The sequence below is a fragment of the Nothoprocta perdicaria genome, unplaced genomic scaffold (genome assembly GCF_003342845.1).
Source record: "Nothoprocta perdicaria isolate Ctin4 unplaced genomic scaffold, notPer1 scaffold_103, whole genome shotgun sequence".
Lineage (NCBI taxonomy): Eukaryota > Metazoa > Chordata > Aves > Tinamiformes > Tinamidae > Nothoprocta > Nothoprocta perdicaria.
Window position 1 is genome coordinate 940,794 of NW_020454128.1, and position 10,700 is coordinate 951,493.

The 10,700-nt window shown below is 54.6% G+C and overlaps 2 protein-coding genes, 1 long non-coding RNA gene and 1 other non-coding gene across 6 annotated transcripts in view; 1 reads left to right on the forward strand and 3 right to left on the reverse strand.

Annotated features, from left to right (window-relative positions):
* The window catches only part of TTI2 (TELO2 interacting protein 2), a 2,975-nt gene extending 1,870 nt beyond the window's left edge, over positions 1–1,105 (reverse strand). The window contains exon 1 of the mRNA XM_026042446.1: positions 984–1,105. Within this exon, the coding sequence (XP_025898231.1) occupies positions 984–1,105 (122 nt within the window). The remainder of the gene's footprint in view (positions 1–983) is intronic.
* On the forward strand, positions 340–434 carry LOC112951173. Its single transcript, XR_003250145.1, has one exon. It is a non-coding gene; the product is annotated as a small nucleolar RNA U13 (small nucleolar RNA).
* A 505-nt stretch (positions 1,106–1,610) lies between the features above and the next one.
* Positions 1,611–5,990, reverse strand: DUSP26 (dual specificity phosphatase 26). Of its 2 annotated transcripts, XM_026043637.1 has the most exons (5): positions 5,795–5,990; positions 5,403–5,487; positions 3,329–3,601; positions 2,604–2,812; positions 1,611–2,187 (listed from the first exon to the last, which is right to left on the reverse strand). In XM_026043637.1, the coding sequence occupies exons 3-5, from the start codon at positions 3,505–3,507 to the stop codon at positions 1,988–1,990; spliced, it is 588 nt and encodes a 195-aa protein (XP_025899422.1). In that variant the 5' UTR covers positions 3,508–3,601; positions 5,403–5,487; positions 5,795–5,990; the 3' UTR covers positions 1,611–1,987. The 2 variants fall into 2 exon arrangements, with proteins under 2 accessions (XP_025899422.1, XP_025899414.1); XM_026043629.1 differs by lacking the exon at positions 5,795–5,990 and having other exon boundaries at positions 5,403–5,697.
* Positions 5,991–7,637: 1,647 nt separating this feature from the next.
* Positions 7,638–10,700, reverse strand: part of LOC112951017 — a 5,599-nt gene continuing 2,536 nt past the window's right edge. The window contains exons 1-3 of one of the 2 annotated variants that reach the window (XR_003250123.1): positions 10,451–10,517; positions 9,329–9,396; positions 7,638–8,029 (exon numbers count right to left, since the gene is read on the reverse strand). This is a non-coding gene — a long non-coding RNA (uncharacterized LOC112951017). Of the gene's footprint in view, positions 8,030–9,328; positions 9,397–10,450; positions 10,518–10,700 lie in introns of those variants that run through there. The other variant, XR_003250124.1, reaches the window with a different exon arrangement.

Below are 10,700 nucleotides of genomic sequence, written 5' to 3' on the forward strand. Positions count from 1 at the left end.
AGCGGCTCCAGCAGCGCGGCCGGGGCCGGGGCCGGGGCCGGGGCCGGGGCCGCCATCGCGGCAGCCGCCGCGACGGAACCGGCTGCAGAGGCCGCCCTGAAGGCGGAGCGCGCGTGGAGGGGGCGTGGCTTGATCTATATAAATTAGCATGTTTAATAAGGCCGGTCGCGCCGCCGCCGCGGAGGCAGGACGGGGAAGGAGGAGTGCTGCTTGCGCCAGGATGGCGGGGGAAACACGGGAGGTGTTGGTGGCTTCGGTGTGTTAGGGGGGTCTCGCCTCGCCGTGACCTAAAGGTGGGCGGCGCGGCGGGGTGAGAGGCGCGCGGGGCCGCGCGCGCCGATCCTTCCGGTTCATTGCAAATGATGAATGGGAGCGTCACGCGCATGCGTGAAATGTGCCGACCTGGTTACGACAGGGCACAGCCCCTTCTGAGCGGCCGGCGGGAGCGCGCGCGTAGCGGTGCCGCGGGAACGCGGTGTGCGCGCGAAAAACTTGGGTTTGTGAATGGTGGGGGTGAGTCACGTGGTATACTACTACACCACGCGTGGAATGTTCTGAATGGGAGCGGGTGGGCGTGGCCCGTGGGGCTGTGCCGAGCGCATTCTTTCGTCTTTCACCATGACCAACGTCCAGTCACCTTATTCTGTGTTTCCCCCCTAAAGAACCTGTCCTTAGCGAGACCCCACAGCTGACCCAGGGTAAGAAAGCTGCTGTTTAATCTGTGCTTTACACAGAACTGTACATCTTCCACCCCGGCAGGCAGCGGAAGCCTGAGAACATAGGGAGAAGATTCCATACAAGATTTGTGTACAAACATACTATGTACAGAGAAAGGCAGGGGGAGGACAACAGGGCCATCTCCACCCCCACTCTGCTTTGCTGCTTTCCCAATGCTGACCTGGAGCAGTTCCTTGGGCCTCCTCTATCCCAGCAATCTCAGCTGCCCTGCCATGTGCGTCACGCTCTTCTCACTGGGCCGGCACCTGGTCCTGGGGCATCTCAGGGTGTCCTCGGTGTCCTGTGCCAGCAGCGTCCCTAAAGCAGGAGTTGGACAATATGCTAAGAGGTTCTCCTGGGTGTGGCAACAAGTGGAGCTGGTGGCCATGGGCCTTGTGTTTACGAGATGGGGCTGGCAGCCATCACATGCCACACACTCTTGGGAAGTGCAGGGAGCTCCAGGAGCGCTCCGAGAACCTTGAGAAGGAATTTGTGCAGAGGAAGCTGCCTCCTGTATTGGTCAGTGAGGAATCTGACACACCTGATGCAGGGAGGAAGCCAGCCAGCCCCGCACAGCTCAGCCACGGCAGGGACGGCTCCCCCTGCTGTCCCTGGCGCTGCAGACACCTGACCGGGAGGCCCAGCACAGGCAGCAGGGTCTCAGCGCCTGAGCCTCCACACCCAGCCCCTGGGAGGATTTGGGCCTTCCTTTGTGCAGAGCAGACTGCTGCTATCCCAGCAACGCCCAAGCAACAGCTCAACCTGTCCCAAAACAGAAGGGAGAGGCCTAGTTTTTTTTTGAGCAGTGTCTTTATTCTTACACATTAATACTAGGCACTGAGGACACTCAAACACCACGACAAAAGGCCTGTTGGACACAGCCACACACTGACTGCAGAACGAATGGAAAACAAGGAACAGGCAGAGCTCAGAGCTCCTGGAGAGAGGGCTGGAATGGGCCTGGTGGGAGAACTAAACCTTGAAGGCTCCGCAGAGCCAGCAGGGCTAGAGAACAACCTGAAACATGGGTCTAAGATATCCCCTCTGGATATGCCTTTGAGCGAGCGGGCTGGGAGGGAGATTAGGTATTAGGCCTACTGAGGTGTCAAGATCACAGGCTGAGGGTTTATGTTCTACCTCGAGGAACAGCTCGTGTGTCTATGGCACCCTGTAGCCACTGCACGCAACCTGTTAGCTGCCAAGCAACTGCACCCTAAGGAAAGCCCAAATTGTGGCACCCAGGACACAACCAACAGCCCTTCGCCCTACTTCACATGCTCCTCTTCAACCTCAGAGCGTTGTCCAGCGCGACCAGCTGGCGCAAGAAGCCCCGATTGGGGATGATACCGCGGTGGTCCTTGACGGTCTTTATGGCTTCTACCAGGGGCATGTGGTGGCGGATCATGAGGTAGGCGAGCACCAAGGTGGCCGACCTGCTCACCCCAACGGCACAGTGCACAAGGATTCTTCCTGCGGGTGGAGGGAAAGAGAGCGGCTGTCACAGCAGGCCAAATGTCCGCATTAAAACAAAAAGTACTCAATCTATTTGCTGTGGCACATGTAGTTGTGGCTCATGTGTGCTGCCCTCCCGGGTTAGACATGGGCCTTGGTGAGACTGACTGTGATGCACTGAGGTCCCTCCCTCAGCACAGGCTACCAGGGCATCACTGCCTCCCAAAGTGACCTAAACAGGGCCAGTCACAGCCAAGGACACTGGCAGGGACTTCACCCTGGGAGGCCAGTACCTCAAATTAGCCTAATTCCTCTTTGCAAGAGGTGATCCTGTGCAGGAAACACCACCCAAGACAGAACCAAGGCAGCTTCCCAGCTGCCGAGTTCCTCCCCTCCCTGCTCCCCACTTCTCTCCTAGCCCTCCCCGTGCCAACCTTCATTGAGCGCCTGGTGGATGAAGTCAGCAGCAGGGTAGAAGTAGGGGCTCATGTCAAAGGAGGGCGAATCGTGGGCCTCGATGCCCAGGTAGCGGATGCCGGTGCCCTCGTAGTACTCGGCTCCCCCTCTCCACTTGCTGTGCGAGGCGTTGAGGATGTGGGTGATCCGCAGGTGCGCCAGCTCGCGCCGGTTCGCGGCTATATCCCTGCAGCCCAGGAGGAAGAGCGGAAAACTAAAGGCCTTGGCAGAGCAGAAAGGGTCCTGGTTTAACTGCTGGGATCAGGGCCCCCTTGTACTGCACAGTGGCACTGCCTTAACAGCAGACACTGGATTTGTCTCAAAGCTACAGGCAAATCCAGTTATTATCCAAGACACTTGGTTTTCATTAAAGAAATGTTTCCCATGGCAGTTCAAGGGTCGTCCTGGGCAAACATTTATGGCCAAGAAACCCAGAGGCAAAGGAAAAACGCCAGAGATTCTTGACCTTCAATTCAGTCTCCTGGTCCCTATCTCCGGGTCTGGCTGCTAAACAGAGGCACCCCTCCCCTCTACCATGAAGCACTCCCAAAGCTCCATCCTCCTCCTCTCTGCAGCAAACCCATCCTGTCCAGGAACCCCCTTGCACCCTTTCCCTCCTCAAATTTCCCGTGCTTCCTCTCCCAGGTTTCTCATTTTCCCACATCCCCTGGCGCACACGTGCTCAGGCCCATATGATACATACTGGTCTCCCAAGTAGAGTCCTGGCCAGACCTCATCTGCATGGTTACAAGCTGTCTTTCCTGTGTACAGCAACCTTTCGAGCTCAAAGATGCTGAGGATGGGGTGGTGGCCACGCTCCTCCCGCGAGCCTCGGCTCGGCGACCTGGTACCATTCCTGGAAAACCTGGACAGGAAAGCCATGGGAGCTGCCGAGACCCACAAGGCATACCTGTGGGTTCGGGGAGGCCGGAGAGTGGCCTGCAGGTCGCTTCTGCTGCTGCTGCCACCCACGGTCCTGTCACAGAAGCAGTGGAGACGCTGTTAGAAGAACTGGGGACCTCTCACTTCACCCGCTGTATAGAAACACTGGCCTAAAGCAGCCAAGTTTCATCTTCTTAGAGGTGGCTGTGTAAAGCCAGCTACCCAATCGCTCCTAGCGTGAAATAAGAGTATTGCCCATCCTCCCTTACCAGCAGGACACGACGCCAGGGCTGGTGAGTCAACTCGGAGAAGCAGCCAGCCTGCTGTGTCTCCGTGGGCTGGGGGATCGCTCCAGCCTCATGTTTCTGGGCTGAGGCCAGACTGGCTCTATCTGGGACCACCTTCCTCCCAGGCTGCATGGGGGTTCTGCCTGCCAGCAGGACAGTGCCAGCCCAAGAGCTGCCAAGCTGCGATCGCAAGCGGCAAAAGGCAGCCAGGGCGCTGGGCAAGACACCAGGATCAGGGAGGGGTGGAAAAACCCCAGATAGGCAGAGGATCCCACGCGGCTCTATGAGCAGCCTGGCCAGAACCCAGTGGAGAAGCCCATGGGGAGGGAGAAGCTGGATTAACTGCCAAGCCAGCAGGCCTCCCGCTGCATTTGAGCATCTAGATTGTTGGGGTGGGAAGAGTTAATTTCAGGGGATGAGAAAACTCCTTTTACAGAGCAGATCCTTTAGGATGCAGCTCTGCTCTCAAATGTTTAGATCATCCTGAGGCTTGTCACCCATTTGCAGAAAACCACCCTGGACAGTCCTACCCAGCCCTGCAGGCAAATGTTAGTCAGGCCACCTTTATTGCTCCTTTGCTGCTCTCCTCTACAGAGGGCTGCCTGAAGCCCCCACATCAGGATATGATTGTCCAGGGGGGCCCCAAGCAGCCCCGAGGGGCTGGGAAGCAGTGCAGGGTGGCCCTGTCCTCAGCAGCAGCTTGGCACGAGCTGCTTGTCTGGGGCTCGGGAGAAGGAAACACGCTGACCTTGGCCAGGCTGGGCACAGCCCCGCCCCGGCTGCTTTCACATTTTGCCTAAGGCCAGAATGCAGAAAGCAGCAGCCTCCCGGCACTTTCTTGGCAGTGCAGGGTGAGGAAAACACTGCCAGGGCATGGGGGGAGGCTGGAGGGAGCACAGAGGCACAGGACACAGCTGCCCTGCCAGGACACTTGGCAAGTGGGCACTCCGTGTGACACTCGCTCCCCCAGCACGGCCGCCGGCCTCCTCTGACCCTGACATGCTGCCTCTGCCCGTGTGAATTCAGCAATTCTTAATGCTGGGAATTTAGGCTTGGCAAAGCGCACCTGGAAAGGGCACGGAGCGCAGCCGAGCGCCAGGGCCCTGCGAACAGAGAGGCCCTTAAACCGGGGTGACCTTGGCGGCAGCCCAGCCACACGCCAGCAGCTCCACTGTGCCCTGGGCAGCGCTGGGAGGCAAACAGCCCGTGGGGGCTGAGAAACGCCGAGCCGGGAGGCTGCAGCGAGCCCCGCAGGCTGCAGCGAGCCCCGGAGCAGAGGCTCTCGCTGCTGCGGCTGCCGAGCGCACCAGCCAGCCACACGCATGCCGGGCTGCAGCTCCGCACCCCTCAGGCGTGGAGCTGCCCCCAGCCCCCCCAGAGCGCCCTGCAGGGCACCTGCCCCACGCCCGGCCCTCCGATCCCGGCGCACAGGGCGGCACCCCCGGCCCCTCGGGCTCCGCCACCAGCTCTGCCCGGGGCCCCGGCGGCCGTGGCGGGCTCGCAGGGAGGGCCGGGCGAGCGCGAGGCTGCCCGGCCAGCTCCGCGGCAGCCCCGCGGGGACCCGCGCACAGCCTCGCAGCGGGAAGGAGCCGCCCCCCGGCCCTCTACCTTGACAAGGGCTGCGATTCCTCGGCTCCAGCTGAGGGCTGTAGTCACATCCAGTCGGCCATGTCTTCCTGCTGCCGCGGAAAGGCTGATGTATGAACATCTATTTTAAGCCATGACATGTCCAGAGGCAGGTTCGTTTATATCATGCCGTGCATGGATAGATACGGGGGGAGCGGAGGAGACGGACACAAATACAGAGATCACAGGCGGCACGCACAGACACACACACACATTCACGTTGCTGGGCAGACAAATAAACAAGAGCCACACAACAACAAAATTCTCCTGCCAGATTTGCTCTCGCTTCTCCTCCCCCAACAAAACAAAAGCCACAGGCAGGCAGAGAAAGAGACAAGAAAAAGCCAATAAAGTGGTTCTTATAACGTAATTACCCGTATCGCAGGTCTGTAGCTGTCTCCAGAGGATGCTCCTTCATTTCCTTTTCTGCAGTTGACCTTGTCCAGCTCCCTTGCTGCGGTCTGTCGGGCAGAGCCACGCTTGGAGGGTTATTTCCATCGTTGCTAGTACGTACTTGTGAGGAGCAGGGACGATGTAAAACTATTCACAACTGTATGTCGAAGGGAATACTTTTTCCTGGGAAAATAAAAAACAGGAAATACTCAAAAGACTGAAGCTTTTTGTTTTGACATATTCTAAATGACACCATTTATTTCAGAAATGCTGAAATATTTCAGTTAAATATTTTCCAGGTGGATTTTTTTTCTCTTTTCCCTTTGAAGTGCTGTCTTTCAATTCGAAAGTGTGACTCAGATTAGGAAGGAGTGTGCAACGGTGAAAATAACTGAGGAAAAATCAAAAATTAATGTTCCAGGCCAAACAACATATTCTAAGGAGATCCAAAATGACATTTGCGGTACTCTTTCCCTCCCTCCTCAAGTACAAATTGTGGAACTGGCCTGTTTTGTTCTCATCTGAGCGTGTGACCAACCACAGATGCAACCCCAGAAGCTGGAAGGATGAACTCTGCATTCCCAAGCACCCATCCTCTCCCAAAGGATATATATGAGGATGCCTATGTAGGTACACAGATGCAATGTGATTTAGCTGGACATTATCAACATGTGCCATGCACAGCAAAGGTCCCAGGAGCACAACCTCCAAGCAGCTCACACCTTCCAATAGCTCCCAGACCTTCCCAACACCTCAGTGTTCAGCTAAATGGGAGGACAAGGATGTCCCAACATCTGTGGCAGAAGCTAAGAGCACATGTGGATTCCAAGGGCTCTGGCCACACGGCATCTCCAGGCATACTGAGCTACAGGAGCCTGGCTGCCGGGCCAGGAGTCACCTCCCCACCTCCTGGCGTTGGCTCCCAAAGCTCCTGTCCCAAAGAAATCCTGCCTTGCTGCTGGCTGCTGCCAGGCAGCAAGGAACAGCCACTGACCCTATTCAGTGGATGAGAAGAGGCACCCAGAACCCCAAGTTCTGGGGGGTGTAGATGACAGTGAGACATGAGGAGGCCTCGGGAGGGCAAGGTGTCCTCGCCTGCTGAACGGACCATGTTTCTGTGCTGCTGCCAGCTTGGCAAGAGCCCGTCCTTTGTCCCGGACAAGGTTTGGGAGAGCACTTACCTGCAGGAAGGTTGGACGGCTCACTTCTGCCTGGCAGCACCTCTCCAGCTCCTGGCAAATGATATGAAGGTGAGTTTGCATTTTATCAGCTCTGAGACAGCTTTGGAGTGGATTAGCAGCAGCTCTCCCCCTCTGCACCAAGGAAACTTGTTCCCAGTAGCTTGCAACGTGCTTATAAACAGAAGAACCTCCAACTCCCATCAAAAAAAGGTTAAAACAGAATCAATAACACTCTACATGGAAAGAATCAGGTGCACATTTTTTGGCAGCGTTGCTGTAGGGAACTTGCTGGTCATTTACACAGAAAATTAATGGTTCGTATGTTTTTTATGTCAATAATAATAACCAAAAATGCCTTGTAAAACAGCCTGAGGTTCCCAGCAAAGCCAGTGACTGCTTCTTAGATAACGAAATCTCAGGCACTTTGAAATGCCTGGGCAGCTGCATCAAGGAAAAATGTCAGCAATCTGTCTTTTTGTAAGAGAAGTTTCTCAGACAAACCCGACCTCTCTGCCTCATCTCCTCTTGTTTTCCATCATTGCTGCAGCAGACACTGCTTCACCTCCCGCTCCCTGGTAGGGTTTTTCATCTTGGTGCATTGCTGCTATCCTTAAAGGTAAGGGGCAGCTCAGAGCAGCAGATCTGACCCACAGCCTCAGCACTTGGGTCAGATCTGTGGAATCTGACCCAGTTACCATTTGGGCATTGCTGTCATGTTTCCATATGTCTTAGCTCAGTTTTCCCAGCTCCCTTCGATCCTCCTGGGGTGTAAATCTTGTCCTCATGTTTTGTTCAGGAAGGCTCTGTGAAGCAAGAATCATTCTGGGAACTATTTGCAAGGAGAGAGAATTTAAGACGCAGACACCAAGTATCTGTGGGGAGGGTGCATTTCCTCCTCTCCCCAAGCTGCGTGTCAGTCCTTTCCCTCTCTCCCGTCAGCAGGAATTCCCAAAGCTGCTCTCTCTGGGAAGCATCCAGCAGTTGCAAAGATGCCCAGCCACCACCTTTCCAAGGAATTTTGTCACTCTGTGAAGCCTGAGCAAAAAAAGAAGACAAAAAGAAGTAAAAAAGAGCAGGGCCACCCAGTCCCAGGCAGATGAAGACTATGTGGGGGCGCAGCCATGGGACACGCAGGGTCCAGACTCCCCGCAGTCCTGGGCACTGCTGTCAGGCACCCGCAGGGCTGTGCTGGTTCTAACGCTGGTGCCAACAGGGATTTGCTGCCCCGGGCACTGCTGTCAGGCACCCGCAGGGCCATGCTGGTTTTAATGCCCGTGCTGACAGGGATTTGCTGCGCCCTGCCCGGCCGAGGTTCCACTGTGGAGGCGGCACCGGCCTCCTGCATCATCCTGCGCAGCAGGAGCACAGCAGCCAGGAGGGAGTAGCCACTTTCAGCTCAATCAGCCACGGAATCTGCCCCCAGCATAATGGCCAGGGAATGCGCTGCTCCCAGCTCTCCTCCCTTCCCCTACAGGCAGCTCAGGGCAGGTGGGAATCAGGATTAGAGTCTGCAAGACCCAGAAGTGAGCTGAAGATAAAGGGCAGCCTGGAAGAGTTCACAGATCCAACCACTGGAGGCTGCTCTGGTTATACATAAATCACTATTCTGCATTGTCAAACATGGAAAACTCCACACAAGGAAATAAAGGGCAGGGGCTAGAGAGTTTCGGAGCTGCTATTTCCTGGCTTTACACTCCACATGCATGCAAATTCACCGTGGCTTTCACAGCCCCATTTTAAAGATCAGAGATCAATCACTTCATGCACTAAATGCTGCATGTCCAAAAGCCACCTGGGCAGCATAGTTGCCAGACTTTATTATACTCAGTCAAAACAGAAAGAATTTATGTATTTCATCCAACATGTGCTGTTTGATGGACCCACTGAAGAGGAGGGTGACAGAGGAGGGGAGTGCAGAGGGCATGGATGGCTGTAGCATAACAAGGTAAAATTAAGCTTGCGTTAAAGAGTCAGGGTGAGAAGCTGGCATTGTCGAAACAGGCAGTGCACTGTCAAAGAGCAGCATTTTGGCAGTGCAGAAAAAGGGATTTGAGAAACGCCATTTCCATGGCATTGAAACAGCCTGGGAGCAACTGCATGTTCCTCCGAGGGGTAGAGGCTGCAGTTGAGGGGAGAGAAATCCAGCCCTCACGCTGCGTTGCAGGTGCCTCTCCAACCACAGCTTGGAGCTCTCTTTGCAGAGGGGGCATCATGTTGTATCATGGAAAAGGGAGCCAAAAAGACTCCTAGGAGCTCCTGGGGCAAGTCAAGCCAAGGCAGGATCAACACTACGAGAGCAAAGAAATAACACACTAATCGTCACTCTCCTCTTACCTATGCTTAAATCAGGGAGAAAGGTTTCTTCTGGGGCTCCCTACATGCTCCAACAGTCTGGAAGGAAACTGCAGAACTCAAGGTTACCACCATCCCCAGAGCTCTCCCAAACCCAGCCCACCCTCCCCGGCCTTTCCGTTCCCAGCACCTCTGGGGCCAAGTTTGGTGCTATTATATCCTTCCCCTCGTCCTCCCAAATAAAACTGTGCTTCCCTGTAAGAAATGTGATCGAAGGTAGTAAACCCTTGGTAACGGGGACGTGCAGGTAACACAACCCCTGTGAGCCAAGTCCACAAGCATCAGCCTGATGAGAAGCTAGAGCCCAGGCACTTGGCTGTATTGATTGGCTGCTAGAGGGGGGCACTTGAGCCCTGGCAACACTGAGATATTTTCCATTAAAGGAAAGAAAAGAAGAGGGGGAGAAGAAGAAAAAAGAAAAAAAGAGAGAGAAAAGGAGAAAACAGCCACCAGAGTCATCGTCTAACAGCTGTAAAACCCATAGAGCCTCAATTTGAGAGGCAGCAGCCTTGTCGAGGCAGAAAGGCAGCTGCCTGCTTTGCTGCAAACTTGCAGTGGTTATGATTACTTAGCGGGGAGAGTCTGAATTGCTTGTGGACACGTTTTGCCTGTTATCCACTGTCTTGATAATGTCAAGAGAAGCCTGGGATAGATTTGAGCTGCTAGAGTGCTAGGAGGGAAAAAAAAAATAAAAACCAAAAAGAAACCAAACAAAACAAAAACCAAAACCACATACACACACACAAAGCTGAAAAAACAAGTTGCTGGCAAAATATGCTGTGAAATCCTGATGCTTTCTGTCTAACTGTTCACTTCAGTTTGTCACGTCTTGTTAGCAGAGTAGGCTGGGGCACAGTCCAAAGCTTCTTGAGGCCAGTGGGAGGTTTGTCCTTGACCTGATGCTCATTGAGTTTAAAGACTCAGAAAGATGTCAAAGGGGAGAGGGCTTCCCACTGCTCCTCTGGAAAGGAGCAGCACCCCCATTAGCAGACAACTTGAGCTACTCATACATTGTAAAGCTAATATTTTAAGATGGAGGGCAGGTCTATCTTGGAGAACAAAATGATCCTCAAAACAGAGCTAATCAACACCAGAAACAAGTACCTCAAAGGCAGAGGGTTGGGAACAAAGTGTAGGTCCTTCTGTTACAACTAATCTCAAAGCCACATGTGCAAAGGACTGAGGACTGCTGAGCTGCATGACACTTCTGCCTCCAGGTGCTCACAAACTTCACCCTTGCAAATCCAAAATCCTTAGGAAAAAAAAAAACTATGAGAGAGAGAGAGAGAGAGAGAGAGAGAGAGAGAGAGAGAGAGAGAGAGAGAGAGAGAGAGAGAGAGAGAGAGAGAGAGAG